The following is a 13,346-nucleotide window of genomic DNA, read 5'->3' as shown; positions in this document are numbered from 1 at the left end:
AAAAACAACGTAACTGTACAAAACCGAAGGTTAAAATAAATAAAAAATAAAAGTAATATGACTTATTATATCTTTTGGTCGGCTGTATGACAAAGTGGTGAAAGCGAAATTGCCGGGAGAGTGAACTTGCTCGACATTTGAAAAAACTTCGGGTCAGTGACGGATCCAGAGGGAGTGATTGGGGCAATCGCCCCTCTCGAAAGAACAAAACACAGAAAAGTAAGTTTATTCACGGTGTATTTGCAAGGTCAGATTAATGTAAACCTACACATTATTTTGTTTTGTTGAAATTGCCCACCCCCCCAAAGCTACTTCCTCGATCCACCATTATTTATAATTCGACACTGGCTGAGAGTATATGTAGTTGGTCGTGGCAGGACAACCAGACATGATTAAACGTTTGATGTGTAGGGTACACTTAGGTTGGCTTCCTTGCTTATCTCGGGACTCAATTTAAAATTTGAACAGCCTGGTACAAGCCTAACCCTTGATAGCCCACGTAGCTCCCGCAAACTTTCTGACGTCATCCACTCTTGTTTCGCCAGAATTCTGGAACCTATGTGATCCGTGCAACACCGTATTCGTAAAGCGCACTCTCGCATTTCGCAATGGAATTCAAATCTCTGGATTTTTAATAATGCTCACTCGCACTTTGGCAATTTTGTCACACGTAGGCTACGTAGTTTTGCGGTTTCCTTACATTGTGTGTTCGTGAATAGTGATTGCATTGCTATCAGTAGAACATTTCCAAACAAAACTGGGGTTCCTTTTAAGTGCGGCTGCAACAATGGTATTTGACTAACTAACCGGCAAAACTAAAAAAGTCACTTCAGACCTCAGACTTCAGGCTCCAGTAACGTAGTTCAGGATAGCGTTGTTATTGTTAGTTTCTGGTATCGGAGCAGTTAGTCTTTAGTTCTGGTGTTTCTCTCTTCTAGTTTTTGGATTCCCTTATGCTTGTTGTGTTGAACCTTCGTTCCCATACTTGGATTTAGAATAAATGTAATACTGAAGACCATCGTGTCCTGATCAACCCTTGCCACCATTGTGCCTAGAGATGCTGTCGTCCCAACGACGGCTGTGTAGGCTATAAGTGGGCGTCTCATCATGCAGTACGCCACGTCCGCTACAGGCCACAACTCATTTGGTTTAGAACCTTTATCCTCCTATGTGTTATTTTCGGCAGTTTCGCATACTTGTAGAGGCTTTGAATCACTGACGCAAGTCCAGTCACCGAGATTGACAGAGTGAAGTTTCCGATTGTTAAATTGTTTGAGAATTATTCTATTCACTATGTGCAGCTGAATGAAGGGCAGTACTGAAATGCCGTGGCAAGACTATCAGACATGCTTTGAACTTGTGCACTATGCATCAGTGTACACTTAGGTTGGCTTCTTTGCTTATTCTACCATTTAATCTAAATTTCAAACCCAATAAACACAAGCTGTATGTTTATATTCATCCAGAGAACACTGGAGCTACGAGCTAGTGCTATACACTAAAATCATCATTAGGAATGTGGCTGCAATGTTAGAAACAGACATAGACTTCAACGTTCTTTGGTACAAACTCTTTATCAATTCTCCAATTTGTGTACAGTGTTACTATAAAAGTACAATTTGATAATATTGCTGCTTATGGGTGAAGCCCCAAAGTCTGCAGACGTTGGATCAATGTAAATAAACACTGATTGGCAATCTGGGGCTTTATGCTCCTTGATGGACAATGGGCACCAATTTCATTTTTATTTGTTATTAGATAAATATTAAAAGAAAAGAAAACAATGTTGCAGGCGGGATCTTTTCAATAGCTCCTATTTTTTCAATAGGCGGGATCTTTTCAATAGGCGGGATCTTTTCAATAGATCTTTTCAATAGCTCCTATTTTAGGGTGGCAATTGACTAGTAGACCGTATGGTCGTCTCGTTGTCTCCCTGTCGGTATGGGAACTTGTGTAACTTTTGTACTGTGTATATTGCATATTTCAAACATATGCAATATACACAGTACAAAAGTTACACAGTACTTCAAAGCAGCCCTAAACTCTAAATCTTCACTACATAGTATGCCAGTCACGTGTGTGTGAGTTGGCTGCATTGCCGAGTGGTGAGAACCCTGGCTCGAGGTTCGCTCTTGTCGAAGACACGGCCACATGCTCAAGCAGTGTCGTTGAACCTCTAGTTTGAACATCGAAAGACACGCACACGAAAACATTGAAAGACACGCACACGAAAACAACGTAAGTGTCGAAAGGTAAGACACCTAATAACAAGACACCTACTGTAATAACAAGACACCTAATAACAAGACACCTAATAACAAGACACCTAATAACATGACACCTAATAACAAGACACCTAATAACAAGACACCTAATAAGACAAGACACCGAATACCAGGTCTGAAGGTGGATACGAAGACTGACTTCCTTGCCTTCTCGTCCACTTAATTTAAATCTTCAACTACCGGGCGTAAGCCTGGATAGGCCTACGACAAAATGCTTGTGTGTATTGTACATGCAAGTAGCCGACAGTATGGTCATTTCAATCAGCCCAGATGGAGAGGACGGTTTTGTGTTTGTAGCAAAGTGAAGCTTGGGTACCAGGATACAACTTCCTGAACAACGGCTTCAACTATTTTGAGGACAAACTATTATTCAAATTTGAGCCATGATTCAAATCATGACTGAGTCCGAACACGAACGAGCAAAACAAAAAGAACTCAAATAATTTTTTAAAGCTTCAAGACCTATTCAGATATACAACTTGCTCACCGCACATTTCAGACTGCAAAATCCCTCTTTTGCATTGATTCAATGTCTGCAGATCTTGAATCAATGTAAAAATGACGGAGTTTGCTGTCTAGGATAATAAACTCTGTTCCATCATTGTTTGTGTAAAGAAAGTGAAGAAAAAAGGAAGTCAAGAATTCAACAATGCGTTGCTTGTGGCGTAGCCTACCCAGAACTGTTGATAGGAAGTTCAGTAGGTGCTTTTGAAGCAGGCCCCGAGATGATTTTAGAAACCAGAAACCAGCGCGTATTCTTTGGATATAGTGCTTAAGACAATCTGACAATCCTTAAAATCCTTATTGTAGACGCAGTTGCACAGAAAGGTGGAAGCATAGGACTCATTACTGCATATTTGGAGGAAGGAACTGTTCGGTAATTAGTTAAGCCTCAGCACAAACACTTAGGACTTACAAACTCGTTCAATACTGCGAGCAGTCTGCAAGAAAACAATTTCATTGTGCAGCTTCTTAGTTATTCTTGGCATAGAATTTATGCAGATTGCTTGGATATAAGCGAGAAAAACTGTGCACATCACAATAATTGATTGGTTGCGGGAACCTTTATTCTCGAACTCACAAAACTTCTTTGCAAGCTCAATTTTGGCGGTTTCACATGCTTGCAGACTGTAGAGGCTAATTTTGAAAGTTTCCAATGCTTGTAGAGGCTAATTTTGGTAGTTTTACATGCTTTTACAGATTAATTCTGACAGTTTCCAAAAAGAAATTCATGACGAATATAGAGTTTTGTAAACGTTGTAGAACATACAAAAAGGTAAAAAATACGTAGCACGCATAGGTTTGCGATGCTCTGTGCAAAATTTCAAGTAATGGTTACAATTTTCGGTGATGTTACTTGTCAACTGGGTCTCACGGTTTTTTGGTTACCAGACATAATATTTTCATGATAATATGATGCTGTATGACACTGCAGTTTGATGAAATAAGTGTTTCTGTCAACATTTAATAATAATTGCCATTCGGTTCTGCAAAAGCTGATTCCAAAATGAGACTAATTATATGCCCACCACGTTAGCTCAGTCGTTACGTGCCAGGCTCACAATCAAGCGGCGCTGATTCTACTCTCGGGGTGTGCGCTTGAGCAAAGCATTTCAGGATTGCTCTCCATTCAGCGGCACCTAGTGAATGGAATAATTCCCCAGCAACAACACTTCAACAATCGGAAACTTCACTCTGTCAATCTCGGTAACCGGCCCTGCGTCAAGAGGCTCTACAAGTATGCGAAACTACCAGGAACAACCTATCAAGGCTTTGTCAGATAAAGATTCAAAGCCAACCAAACAACTAATCACATTCAGTGTAGTTTTCATTTATCTTGAGATAAATATTTCCATTGGGCAGCAAGGCGGGAACTAGGGGCTAAAGACAAGGCTGTTGAGAGAATTGTTTGGGCCAGGTACTAATGAGATCTTCAGGCTCCAAATCAGGGCACTTTTTAAAAAAAGACACTATATTACAAAAATACGGAATTGTTTCTTTATATTCCAAGCTCCTTAAACAGTTTACAAGACCCTAAAATTGTCCCAAAGCGGGGTTCACAAGTAAGCTACTTCCTGGACCTCCTTATCAACGCTACTGGGTAAAGCAACATAAAATGTTTTGCCCCAGCTATAGAAGTTAAAACATTTTGACAACATCAAGTATTTGTATTTGCTCACTTCACTTGCTGACTGTTTTAGCTCAAAATCTAATTGATACAGAGTACGTGAAAATTTAGAATACAGCAAATAGGCTATATACCTGTACATGAAAAAAAATGTGTTGAATCTGAGCCAGTTGTTCCTATGTAAGACAAATGAATGACTTCCATGGTGAATAAGATTCCTCGTCACTTGAAAACTACAGAAAGACAAAGAAGCACATTGAAGAGCTTTTGACGGATGTCAAAAGCAATTATGAAACCAGGATTCGCAAATCTATTCGCAAATCACTCAAAAAAAAAAATCTAAAATGCATGCCGAAATTATTTACAAGAACAAAAGATAGAAAAAATGCAGAAAGTTCATAAGGGATGTGCAATTGTGCACTTGTGCAGTGTGCCCTTGATTTATCTGTTGTTGACGATAAAATGATATTGATAGTATATTAAAACGCGTATCATCATGTTACGATATAAACCAAACTAGAAACATAACTTGGCTTTAATCAACTTAAATTCGTGCTAAACAAACAAAACAAATATAAGGTTAACTAAATATATCTACGGTAGACATAGTTCTGCACAATTCTATTCTCCTCGTTCTGCCAGTACAACTAAATAGTAATAATGTTATGGTTATATTTATTGTCGCTCTACAACAGCTAAGGTCTTTTAGCGACAGGGCTCATATTTAATTTTATATCAGGTTTTACGATGTTATCACATTATTACCCGATATATTCTCACTGCGTTACGCAAGAAAGAACACAATCGGTACCGTTTTTAAAGTCTTCGGTTTGACCCGACCTGGAATCGATCTCAGATCTACCAGCACCAGAGCCGAAGACGAAACCACCCGGCCACTGAGCTGGTTAACTGCAAGATGAATCAGTGGCAAGGCTAGAGTACAGAACTAGAAAGCGTACAATTACCTAGGGCACACATGATTATATAAGCGAGTAAACAAGGTGAACTACAGGCAAGCAATCATTACATTCCTCCCCGCTGATTTGTGAACATGTTTAGAATTTCGATACTTGTTGTCTTCTGCTGGTTTTTCTTTTTGCGGACAAGGAGCAAGGTCTGTAGTCGATACAGTTGATTCTCGGCCATTTGGATATCGAACATGTGCAAAGCTAGGGTTCGCATCGAGCAATTCAACTTCATCTACTAATGGCTCGTCCTTGTTCCTAACAAACCGACGAAGCAGGACAGATCCTGGTTGGAGCAACCAACCAGGTAAACTCTTCCCGAGCATTGAACGTCGTTCAAACCTAAGAAAACGTTCGTGCGGAGTAGCATTTGTGCTGGTGCATAATAATGATCGCGCTGCATGTAAAGCGTCAGGTAGGACTTCTTCCCACCTCTCCTGTGGAAGTTGACGATCATGTAACATTAACTGTGCGGTTTGCCAAATAGTTTGATTCGTTCTTTCTACTTGTGAATTACCAGTGGGATGATATGGTGTGCTCCTACTGGTAGCCACACCTTTACTTGTAAGGTAGGTTTTTACATCATTGGACATAAAGGCCGAACCTCTATCGCTATGTACGTATCCAGGAACGCCAAATAATACAAAAAGTTCTGATAGATACTTTAACACTGTTGATGAGGATTGATCTTTGCATGCGAAAGCAAATGGATAACGAGAGTACTCGTCAATAACCATTAAAATGTATGGTTTGACACCTTTTACTGGACCCTTGAAATCGATACTTATTCTTTCCCAGGGACTGGTGGCACGTATTAAATGTTGGTTTTTATCCAAGCTGTGATAGCGAGGCTTCACTTCACAACACGAACGACAGCTTTTGCAAACATTTTTCACATCATCTAGAGAAAACGGCAAGTTTTTTGAACGAGTGAATTGCCAAAGACGAGTAACTCCAGGGTGCCCAAGTTGGCGATGAATGTCTTTTAGATTGGGTTGTTGAGAGTAGCTAGCGATCACTTTGGAGCGAGATAGAGTGTCAGGAGCAACGTTATCGACTCCTGGCCGATGCTCTACACTGTAGTCGAAGCAACCCAATTCTGCTCTCCAAAGTTGAATTTTGGCATTTTTGACTTTATCTTTGCTAGTTGGGTCAAGCATAAATGAAAGAGCTCGTTGATCAGTAATTAATTTAAACTTTTTACCATGAAGATAGTGACACCAACGTCTAACTGCTTCGATTATAGCTAAAGCCTCTTTTTCTACAACAGGGTACGCTCTTTCGCATTTTGAAAGTGTTTTTGAGAAAAAGGCTACCGGTCTCCCCCCTTGGTTTAAAGTTGCAGCTATTGTATGTTCAGATGCATCACAATCAACCTGAAAGGGCAAGTCATCACGAATAACTTTATTCTTACATTTTTTTTATCGTTCTTCTAAAAACTGATTGCCTTCCCTCTCCCTGGCATAATGACCTGTCTACAGGCCTGCTTTTGGTTATAGGCAAATTGTTCGTAAGCAATTGTTCGTAAAGCAATTCTTCGTAAACAGTTTTTCGTAAAACAATTGTTCGTAAACTGTTGTTCGTAAAATGAAATCAGTAAAACTATTCTTCGTAATACATTTCTTCGTATACATCAAATTTCAACTGCATGCACGAAAAAATGCTTTAGGAAGAGTTGTTTTATGAAGAATTAAGTTTACGAAGAATTGTTTTACGAACAATTGCTTACGAACAATTTTTCGGACACCCCTGCTTTTATTACTAACAATCTACTGTTGCAAAACTTCTTTAACTTCCCTTTCAGTTGCAGAGGTTCACCTCTTGTGATAATTAGCTTTTGTATGCAAATAATAAGAAAAAAATGAAGCTTTATGAGATCATACGAACCAAATTTATATTGTGTGTGACTTTGATTCTGGTTGAAGGGCACCTGAGATGTTTGGATGGAGGAGAAGCCAGTCAAGGCTTTCCTGCGTCGGAAGAGAACCGGTTTACTGAAATGTTGTGTCCTCCAACTGCCAACAGGTGCACAAGAGCAGATGTGCGACTTTTAATTGGAGGAGTAGAAGGTGAGAGGATTTTAATCTTGCACGTGACAAACTAACAAATTAATGAAACCATATCAACAAGTTTAGATTGGAAGAATATCTTTAAAAGAAGTTCTATTGAAATAAACAAAACGAAAACAAAGAAGTTGAGTGAAAACAACATGTTCCAAAACGTATTCGTTTCAAATAACCCCACTGATCACAAGTTAATTAAATTAAATAATTCAAAACTTACATTCAACAACTCATTGGTTTCGTTTCAAATTAGATTTTTTCGTCAACATTGTTTTTAGCTTCGATCAGGGATTCATAGAATTACTTCCGAGATGGACAACTAGGCTTTGTTATCTGACAAGTGGAGGGTAAAGTACTGCCAGATATTTTTAGAAAAATTTAAAAAATATTTTGTTTGACATTTTTAAAGCAGTGGTCACCCAAAGCTTTAAAAAACGCGGCTACATAGCCGAGTAGTGAGAACACTGTAACGGCACTCGAAAGTGCACCAGTTCGACACCCCTCAAGAGCATGTATCTGTGTCTTTGGCAGAACACTTAATGCATGCCTGAAGGTGGACAAGAAGATTGGTTTCGTTGCCTTCCCGTCCACTTAATCTAAATCTTCAACCACCATTCGAAAATCTGGATAAGACAAAAACCCAAAGCTTGCCTGTTTAAAGCTAACCCGAAGTTTAAAGTTGCACAGAATTGAGATAAAGCAATTTTTATTTGTGTTACCGGTACCTTGCATTAGAAAAGAAAATTTACTTACAAAAAAAATGAATAAAACTTACAGGTTTAAAAAATACATTACCAAGTATAGAAAAACAAAAAAAACTTAATAAACTTAAAATACATTTTATTTTTTTTACAAATTTAAACTTCAGGTTAGTTTTAACCCTTTGAAGGTTGGGGGGGGGGGCTGTCAATTCAACTTTTTGTATCAACAGTTGTAGCCTATCTCTAAAACCACTGAGGCTGCGACTCCGAGATTTCTTGACTTTTCCTAACTTTTATTCACCTCTATTGAGCTGAAATTTTGAGCAAATAAAGGTTATAAATTGATAGATATAAGGCATTTCTCAGCACATCCTCTGAAATATTTCATATTCTATTGTTCAAAATTTTCCCACCAGCTGGATGAATGTAATTAATTTGGCCTATGTCTCGTTAATCCTAACTGTTTCACAGCGTGAAGGGAATTGGCTGTATGTAAAATTATGTAAAAAAATTTAATCACAACATTGCAATGCATGTTCTTCATTACTCTACCAAGAAATAATGTGTAAACTCAAGCTACAATTACAGTCATAAGTCATCTCAACATTTTAACGTATATGAGCAGTTTTAAAATTCACATAGTTTTAATTTTCGGATATGCTCTGCGTGAATAATTTTACAAAGTGAATCCCAAATTTTGAAACCGTGCCTTAAAAAATAACAGAGATATCACTTCTAAAGCATAAGAAGAATTGACAGCCTCCCCCTAACTGAGCAAGACTCCAGGAGCCCAACCTTCTAAGGGATAAACAGGCCAGCTTTGGGTGACCACTGCTTTGAAAATGTCAAAAAAATATTTTTTAATTCGTTTTTTTAATCGAAAAAATATCTGGCAGTACTTTACCCTCCACTTGTCAGATAATGTAGCCTAGTTGGTCATCTCGTAATTCTATGAATTCCTGGTTTCGATAATAAATCGTCCCAAAAAAATTAAACTTCGTAACATTGTGTTGTAGAAACGCTTTCTACTGGAGGGTGTATTGATGAGGACACTTGCTCAACGTTCTGCTCCAATGCTCGCTTTCCCGAAGAACAATTCGATACACCAGTGACCGTTGTGTGAGTTGTGATTGATGGTGTGACGAGTTCTTTTGTGATGGGTTTTTGAGAAAAAGTCGTTGTTTTTATGAACAACATGACTTGCAAAAAAACGTGTTCTTTAAATTGTTGTAAAAACGATTTGGGTTAAAAGTCTAGATTCCCTTCCACTTTCTAGTTTTGCTACTGCCACCTCAGGCAACCTAATACAGACAGCCAGTCCTTATGTTCGTTTGATAATTTGATCTTTGTCTTCGAATTGGGAAAGCTTCTTTGAGAGCTTAACCCTCGCAGTTTGGCATATTTGTAGACGCTTTGAACCACCGACGCAAGTTTGGTCACCGAGATTGACAGAGTGGAGTTTCCGATTGTTGTTGAAGTGTTGTTGGCGGGGAACTATTCCATCCACCAGGTGCCGTTGAATGGAGAGCAGCTCTGAAATGCGTTGCTCAAGCGCACACCCCGAGAGATCGGCATTGATTGACCAACATGCAAAAATAGGTTGACGACCCCTTATAAGCAAATCCACTTTTATGTTCAACTAAAAATACGTAGATTTTGAGACGTTTTAAGTACTCGATAGCTCAGTTGGTTAGCGCATGACTTCGTGAACGAAGAAGCTTCAAGATCAAGCGGCGCTAGTTCGACTCTCGTGGCGTGCGCTTGAGCAACGCATTCTAAGGACTGATCTCCATTCAGCGGCACCTAATGGACCATGGAATAATTCTCCGGCAACAACACTTCAACAATCGGAAGCACCACTCTGTCAATCTTGTTAACCGGCCCTGGGTCAAGAGCCTCTACATCAGAAATAACCAATCAAGGCTTTGCCAGTCCGAGGATAAAGAATTAAAAACCAACCAACCACTATTACGCTCCCATATTCTACAACCGCTGCTTCACATCACATTACCCTCCCAGATCACTTGTTTACATATAGTGCTTTTGTTATTAAATCAACCCAATCTGAGTGAAATCGGCCCAAAGAAATAAAAAAAGTTACAAACAAACATAAATGCAACAACATATATTCAGACAATAGCTTTATTAGCTCACATAGCTTTAGCTGATATTTTAAAGATTTGTACAAATAGACATTTGCTATAAAGATCGGCTTTGGTGCGTTATCAAGAGTGCTGATGGTCGTGAGGGGAACACATCTTGATGCGTTTAGCTGATAGCAAAGAAGAGCAAGGCAGGCAAAGAAAACCCCACAAAGAAATCCTACCACGGGCAAAGCCATTTCAAGCGCAATGCACCAGGCCTTTCACGACTTACAAAATAGTTACAACTTGGTGATACGAAACAATGACAAAAACATGTAAAAAACAAACAAGCAAAAACAACATCATTATCTTGCAGAAATCCAATTATACCCAGGGAAGTTACGTCTTACAGATATCAAGCGTGCTTTGATATAAAATTATGCCAATAGAGCGATAATTATAAGATCTCAGCTAGCAAAACTTCTCACTTTCACACACCGACCCAACGTCTGCAGACGTGAAATCAATGTAAAAAATGACAGGCCCGTCTAGCTGGGATGTAGTGGTGGCATGTCACAGTAATATGAGAAATTTGGGTTGCCGTTTTACGCGGTAGTCCAAAATAGAAAAAGTAACCCAACTCGGTATATTACGTTGAAAAAAGTAGTACACAAGCAAACAAACAATGGCATGACGAACAATATTGTTAGTCATTGTCAGTCGAAGATATTGATATAAAATAACTGGTTGGAGCACATGGCCACCACTTTACGAAAATATGGCGATTGGTCGAAGAGGATGGAATAACTTCTTTACACTCTGTAGAGTGTAGAACTTCTGTAGACTAAAAACACAAGAACCAGAATGCCAGTAGAAGCATTTACAATCTTACTATTTTGCTGATGAATACACACACATTTTATTGATATCTGACAAACAAAGCTAAAACAATACAGCAGAGTCTAGAAAAGTTCGAAGCAACAAAACTCAAAACGATAAAAACGTGCAAAAGATTATAATCGCAGCACCTTCTGATAAATTTGATCAGTAATTTGAAAAGTGGAGAATAAATGGTGAAAAATGAGAATAAAAAACAAAAATGTATTATTTGTGTTTCAGATCTTGCACGGAGTTTTGTTGCGAAACAAGTAATTGCAACGCGTTGGTTGATGCAACTACTTCTGTCTTCGCAACTGCAACTGTTCCAAGCGGAGCAGCTAAAACCACCCCGTGCAGTGCAGTCATCGTATCGTTGCTGCCAACTTCAGTTGCATTGCAAATGGTGCAATATTTTGTGTGGTATTTTCACACTTGCAAATAGTGTGTCTGGTTTTTTCGCAATTTGGACAAATTGGTGTGCTTTGATGGCACCATCGATGAGGAATGGTAGTAGTTCGACCATGATAAAGTGCCACAATCATTATCAACTGCGCACGATTTTAATAAAAACGTTGTTTCGAAAAAAAATCCGCCGACGTTGTTCAGTCGGATGAACACTCAACTTTGCAAAAAAAACGGCAAAATCAAACAGCGATTGTTCATTTCTCGGTATGTAAACTTCTAATGTGGCCGGAAAAGCGGAGCATCGCGTTTCGTAATGAAACGCCCCTAAATTTGCTAAGCAATAGGGAAATACAGGCCTAGACTTTTCGTAAGCCAATGAGGAAATAAACTGCACAGTCATACAGAAAAGTGAAAAAAACAACAAAGTGAGAATAATAAAGCTCAGAATAATAGCTTATTCATACCAGAAAAAAGAAATAGCCCTACAGCGCTAATCGACCCAACCAAATGAGCTAATAAACATTATTTTTTGACCATGATACCAAACGCCCATGAATCGCAAAAGTTTTATAGATCAAGCGAATCTATTTGTGAAATAGAAACAATCTGTTGTGACGTATGAGCTACCATTGTTCGTTGACAATGACTTTCGGTCACAAGAGAGAGATGTGATGCCTGCAACAAGCTTAAGCATGTAGCAAATGGGGGTTTGCTAAAAGATACATGGAAAGTAGAAGGGGAATAGAAAACAAAAACGATTAAAATGTTATGTTTTGTTATGAAAAGGATTAGTTTTCGGTGAAATGAAATTCACTGTGAATAACATAAGAAATTAGATGTGAAGAAAAGAGCAAAGAATTAATTAACCTCCACAGCTTTTTCAAGTCTGGCCATTTTAATTCAGTTCACAGTATAAATAGTTAAATTGAACAAAAAAATTTGCAACGACTTCTGCATTTTCTTTACGTGAAGAAGGGCATCACGGAAGCTACGCTACAGAAGACTTTTGCAGCTTAGTTTGCCACCTAACAGTTTGACAAAATAACACATCGGCCCACTCCTAAAAGCATCTTTACAGCAAACGCATGGGCTTAGCAAACGTTTGGAAAGCCAAGTTATTACAATTTTCCATGTTTTACCATCAAGATGAAAATATTTTAATTTTCAGAATCTTTCTAAACTAAAAGTTCACTAACAAAGACAGAAATTGACTAACTATTTTAACTGGAAGGCTTGTTTTCTGATGACCCGCGTAGAATATCAGTAGGAGTGCTCGAAGGAGCATGGGAAGCACTCTTAAAACTCAAAGGGGTCAACTTGGCATGGCGCAATGTTCTTCGACCACAAACATTCACGACTAAGAAATGTTTAAACCACAAATAAGTTTTGTACATTTCTTGGACGTTGAAGAGTTAGTCAGGTTTTAACATCATTTTTGATTTGACTTGGCAATTTTGGCTTTCTGGCTCCAAACACATTTAGCTTCAGTGACCACTTACCAGTAAACCTATATAATTAAAAACTTGTTATAGAGTAGGCTATTGTTAGTGGTTATTGGTATGACGTAGAAGTTGACTGTTAAGTAGTTAAGTTAACTGTTAAAGTTAACTTAACAGCTAACAGTTTCACTCTGTTTTAAAACTGTTAAATAGTTAAGTAAAACTGTTTACGAAAACAAGGTTTGGAAAATGGAACAATTTGACAACCCATTAATTTCAAGAGTACAAACTAAACGTAAGTATTTAGTCTGATAAAAATAAATTTGAAATTATATAAAATTTGCTTGTTTATGACACAAACATATCAAGCATAGCAACATGACCCGCCTTGGGTAAC

General features: G+C 38.4%; 1 protein-coding gene across 1 annotated transcript; it reads left to right on the top strand.

Annotated features, from left to right (window-relative positions):
* The first annotated feature begins 7,191 nt into the window (after window positions 1-7,191).
* Window positions 7,192-11,663, top strand: LOC145787034 (uncharacterized). Its single transcript, XM_082598766.1, has 3 exons — window positions 7,192-7,447; window positions 9,159-9,261; window positions 11,346-11,663. Exons 1-3 carry the CDS (start codon window positions 7,240-7,242, stop codon window positions 11,545-11,547), a joined length of 513 nt encoding a protein of 170 aa, XP_082454892.1. The 5' UTR covers window positions 7,192-7,239; the 3' UTR covers window positions 11,548-11,663.
* Window positions 11,664-13,346: the final 1,683 nt, after the last annotated feature.

The sequence above is a fragment of the Aplidium turbinatum genome, chromosome 2 (assembly GCF_918807975.1).
Source record: "Aplidium turbinatum chromosome 2, kaAplTurb1.1, whole genome shotgun sequence".
Lineage (NCBI taxonomy): Eukaryota > Metazoa > Chordata > Ascidiacea > Aplousobranchia > Polyclinidae > Aplidium > Aplidium turbinatum.
The sequence above is the reverse complement of the archived record's forward strand: the minus strand, read 5'-3'. Positions and strand labels throughout refer to the sequence as shown.

Excerpts from the sequence above, each read along its gene's own strand:
- LOC145787034 (XM_082598766.1), top strand. The coding sequence starts at position 7,240 with ATGAAGCTTTATGAGATCATACGAACCAAATTTATATTGTGTGTGACT. Across the intron at positions 7,448-9,158 it reads TTTAATTGGAGGAGTAGAAG|AAACGCTTTCTACTGGAGGG; the intron begins GTGAGAGGATTT and ends ATTGTGTTGTAG. Across the intron at positions 9,262-11,345 it reads GATACACCAGTGACCGTTGT|ATCTTGCACGGAGTTTTGTT; the intron begins GTGAGTTGTGAT and ends TTTGTGTTTCAG.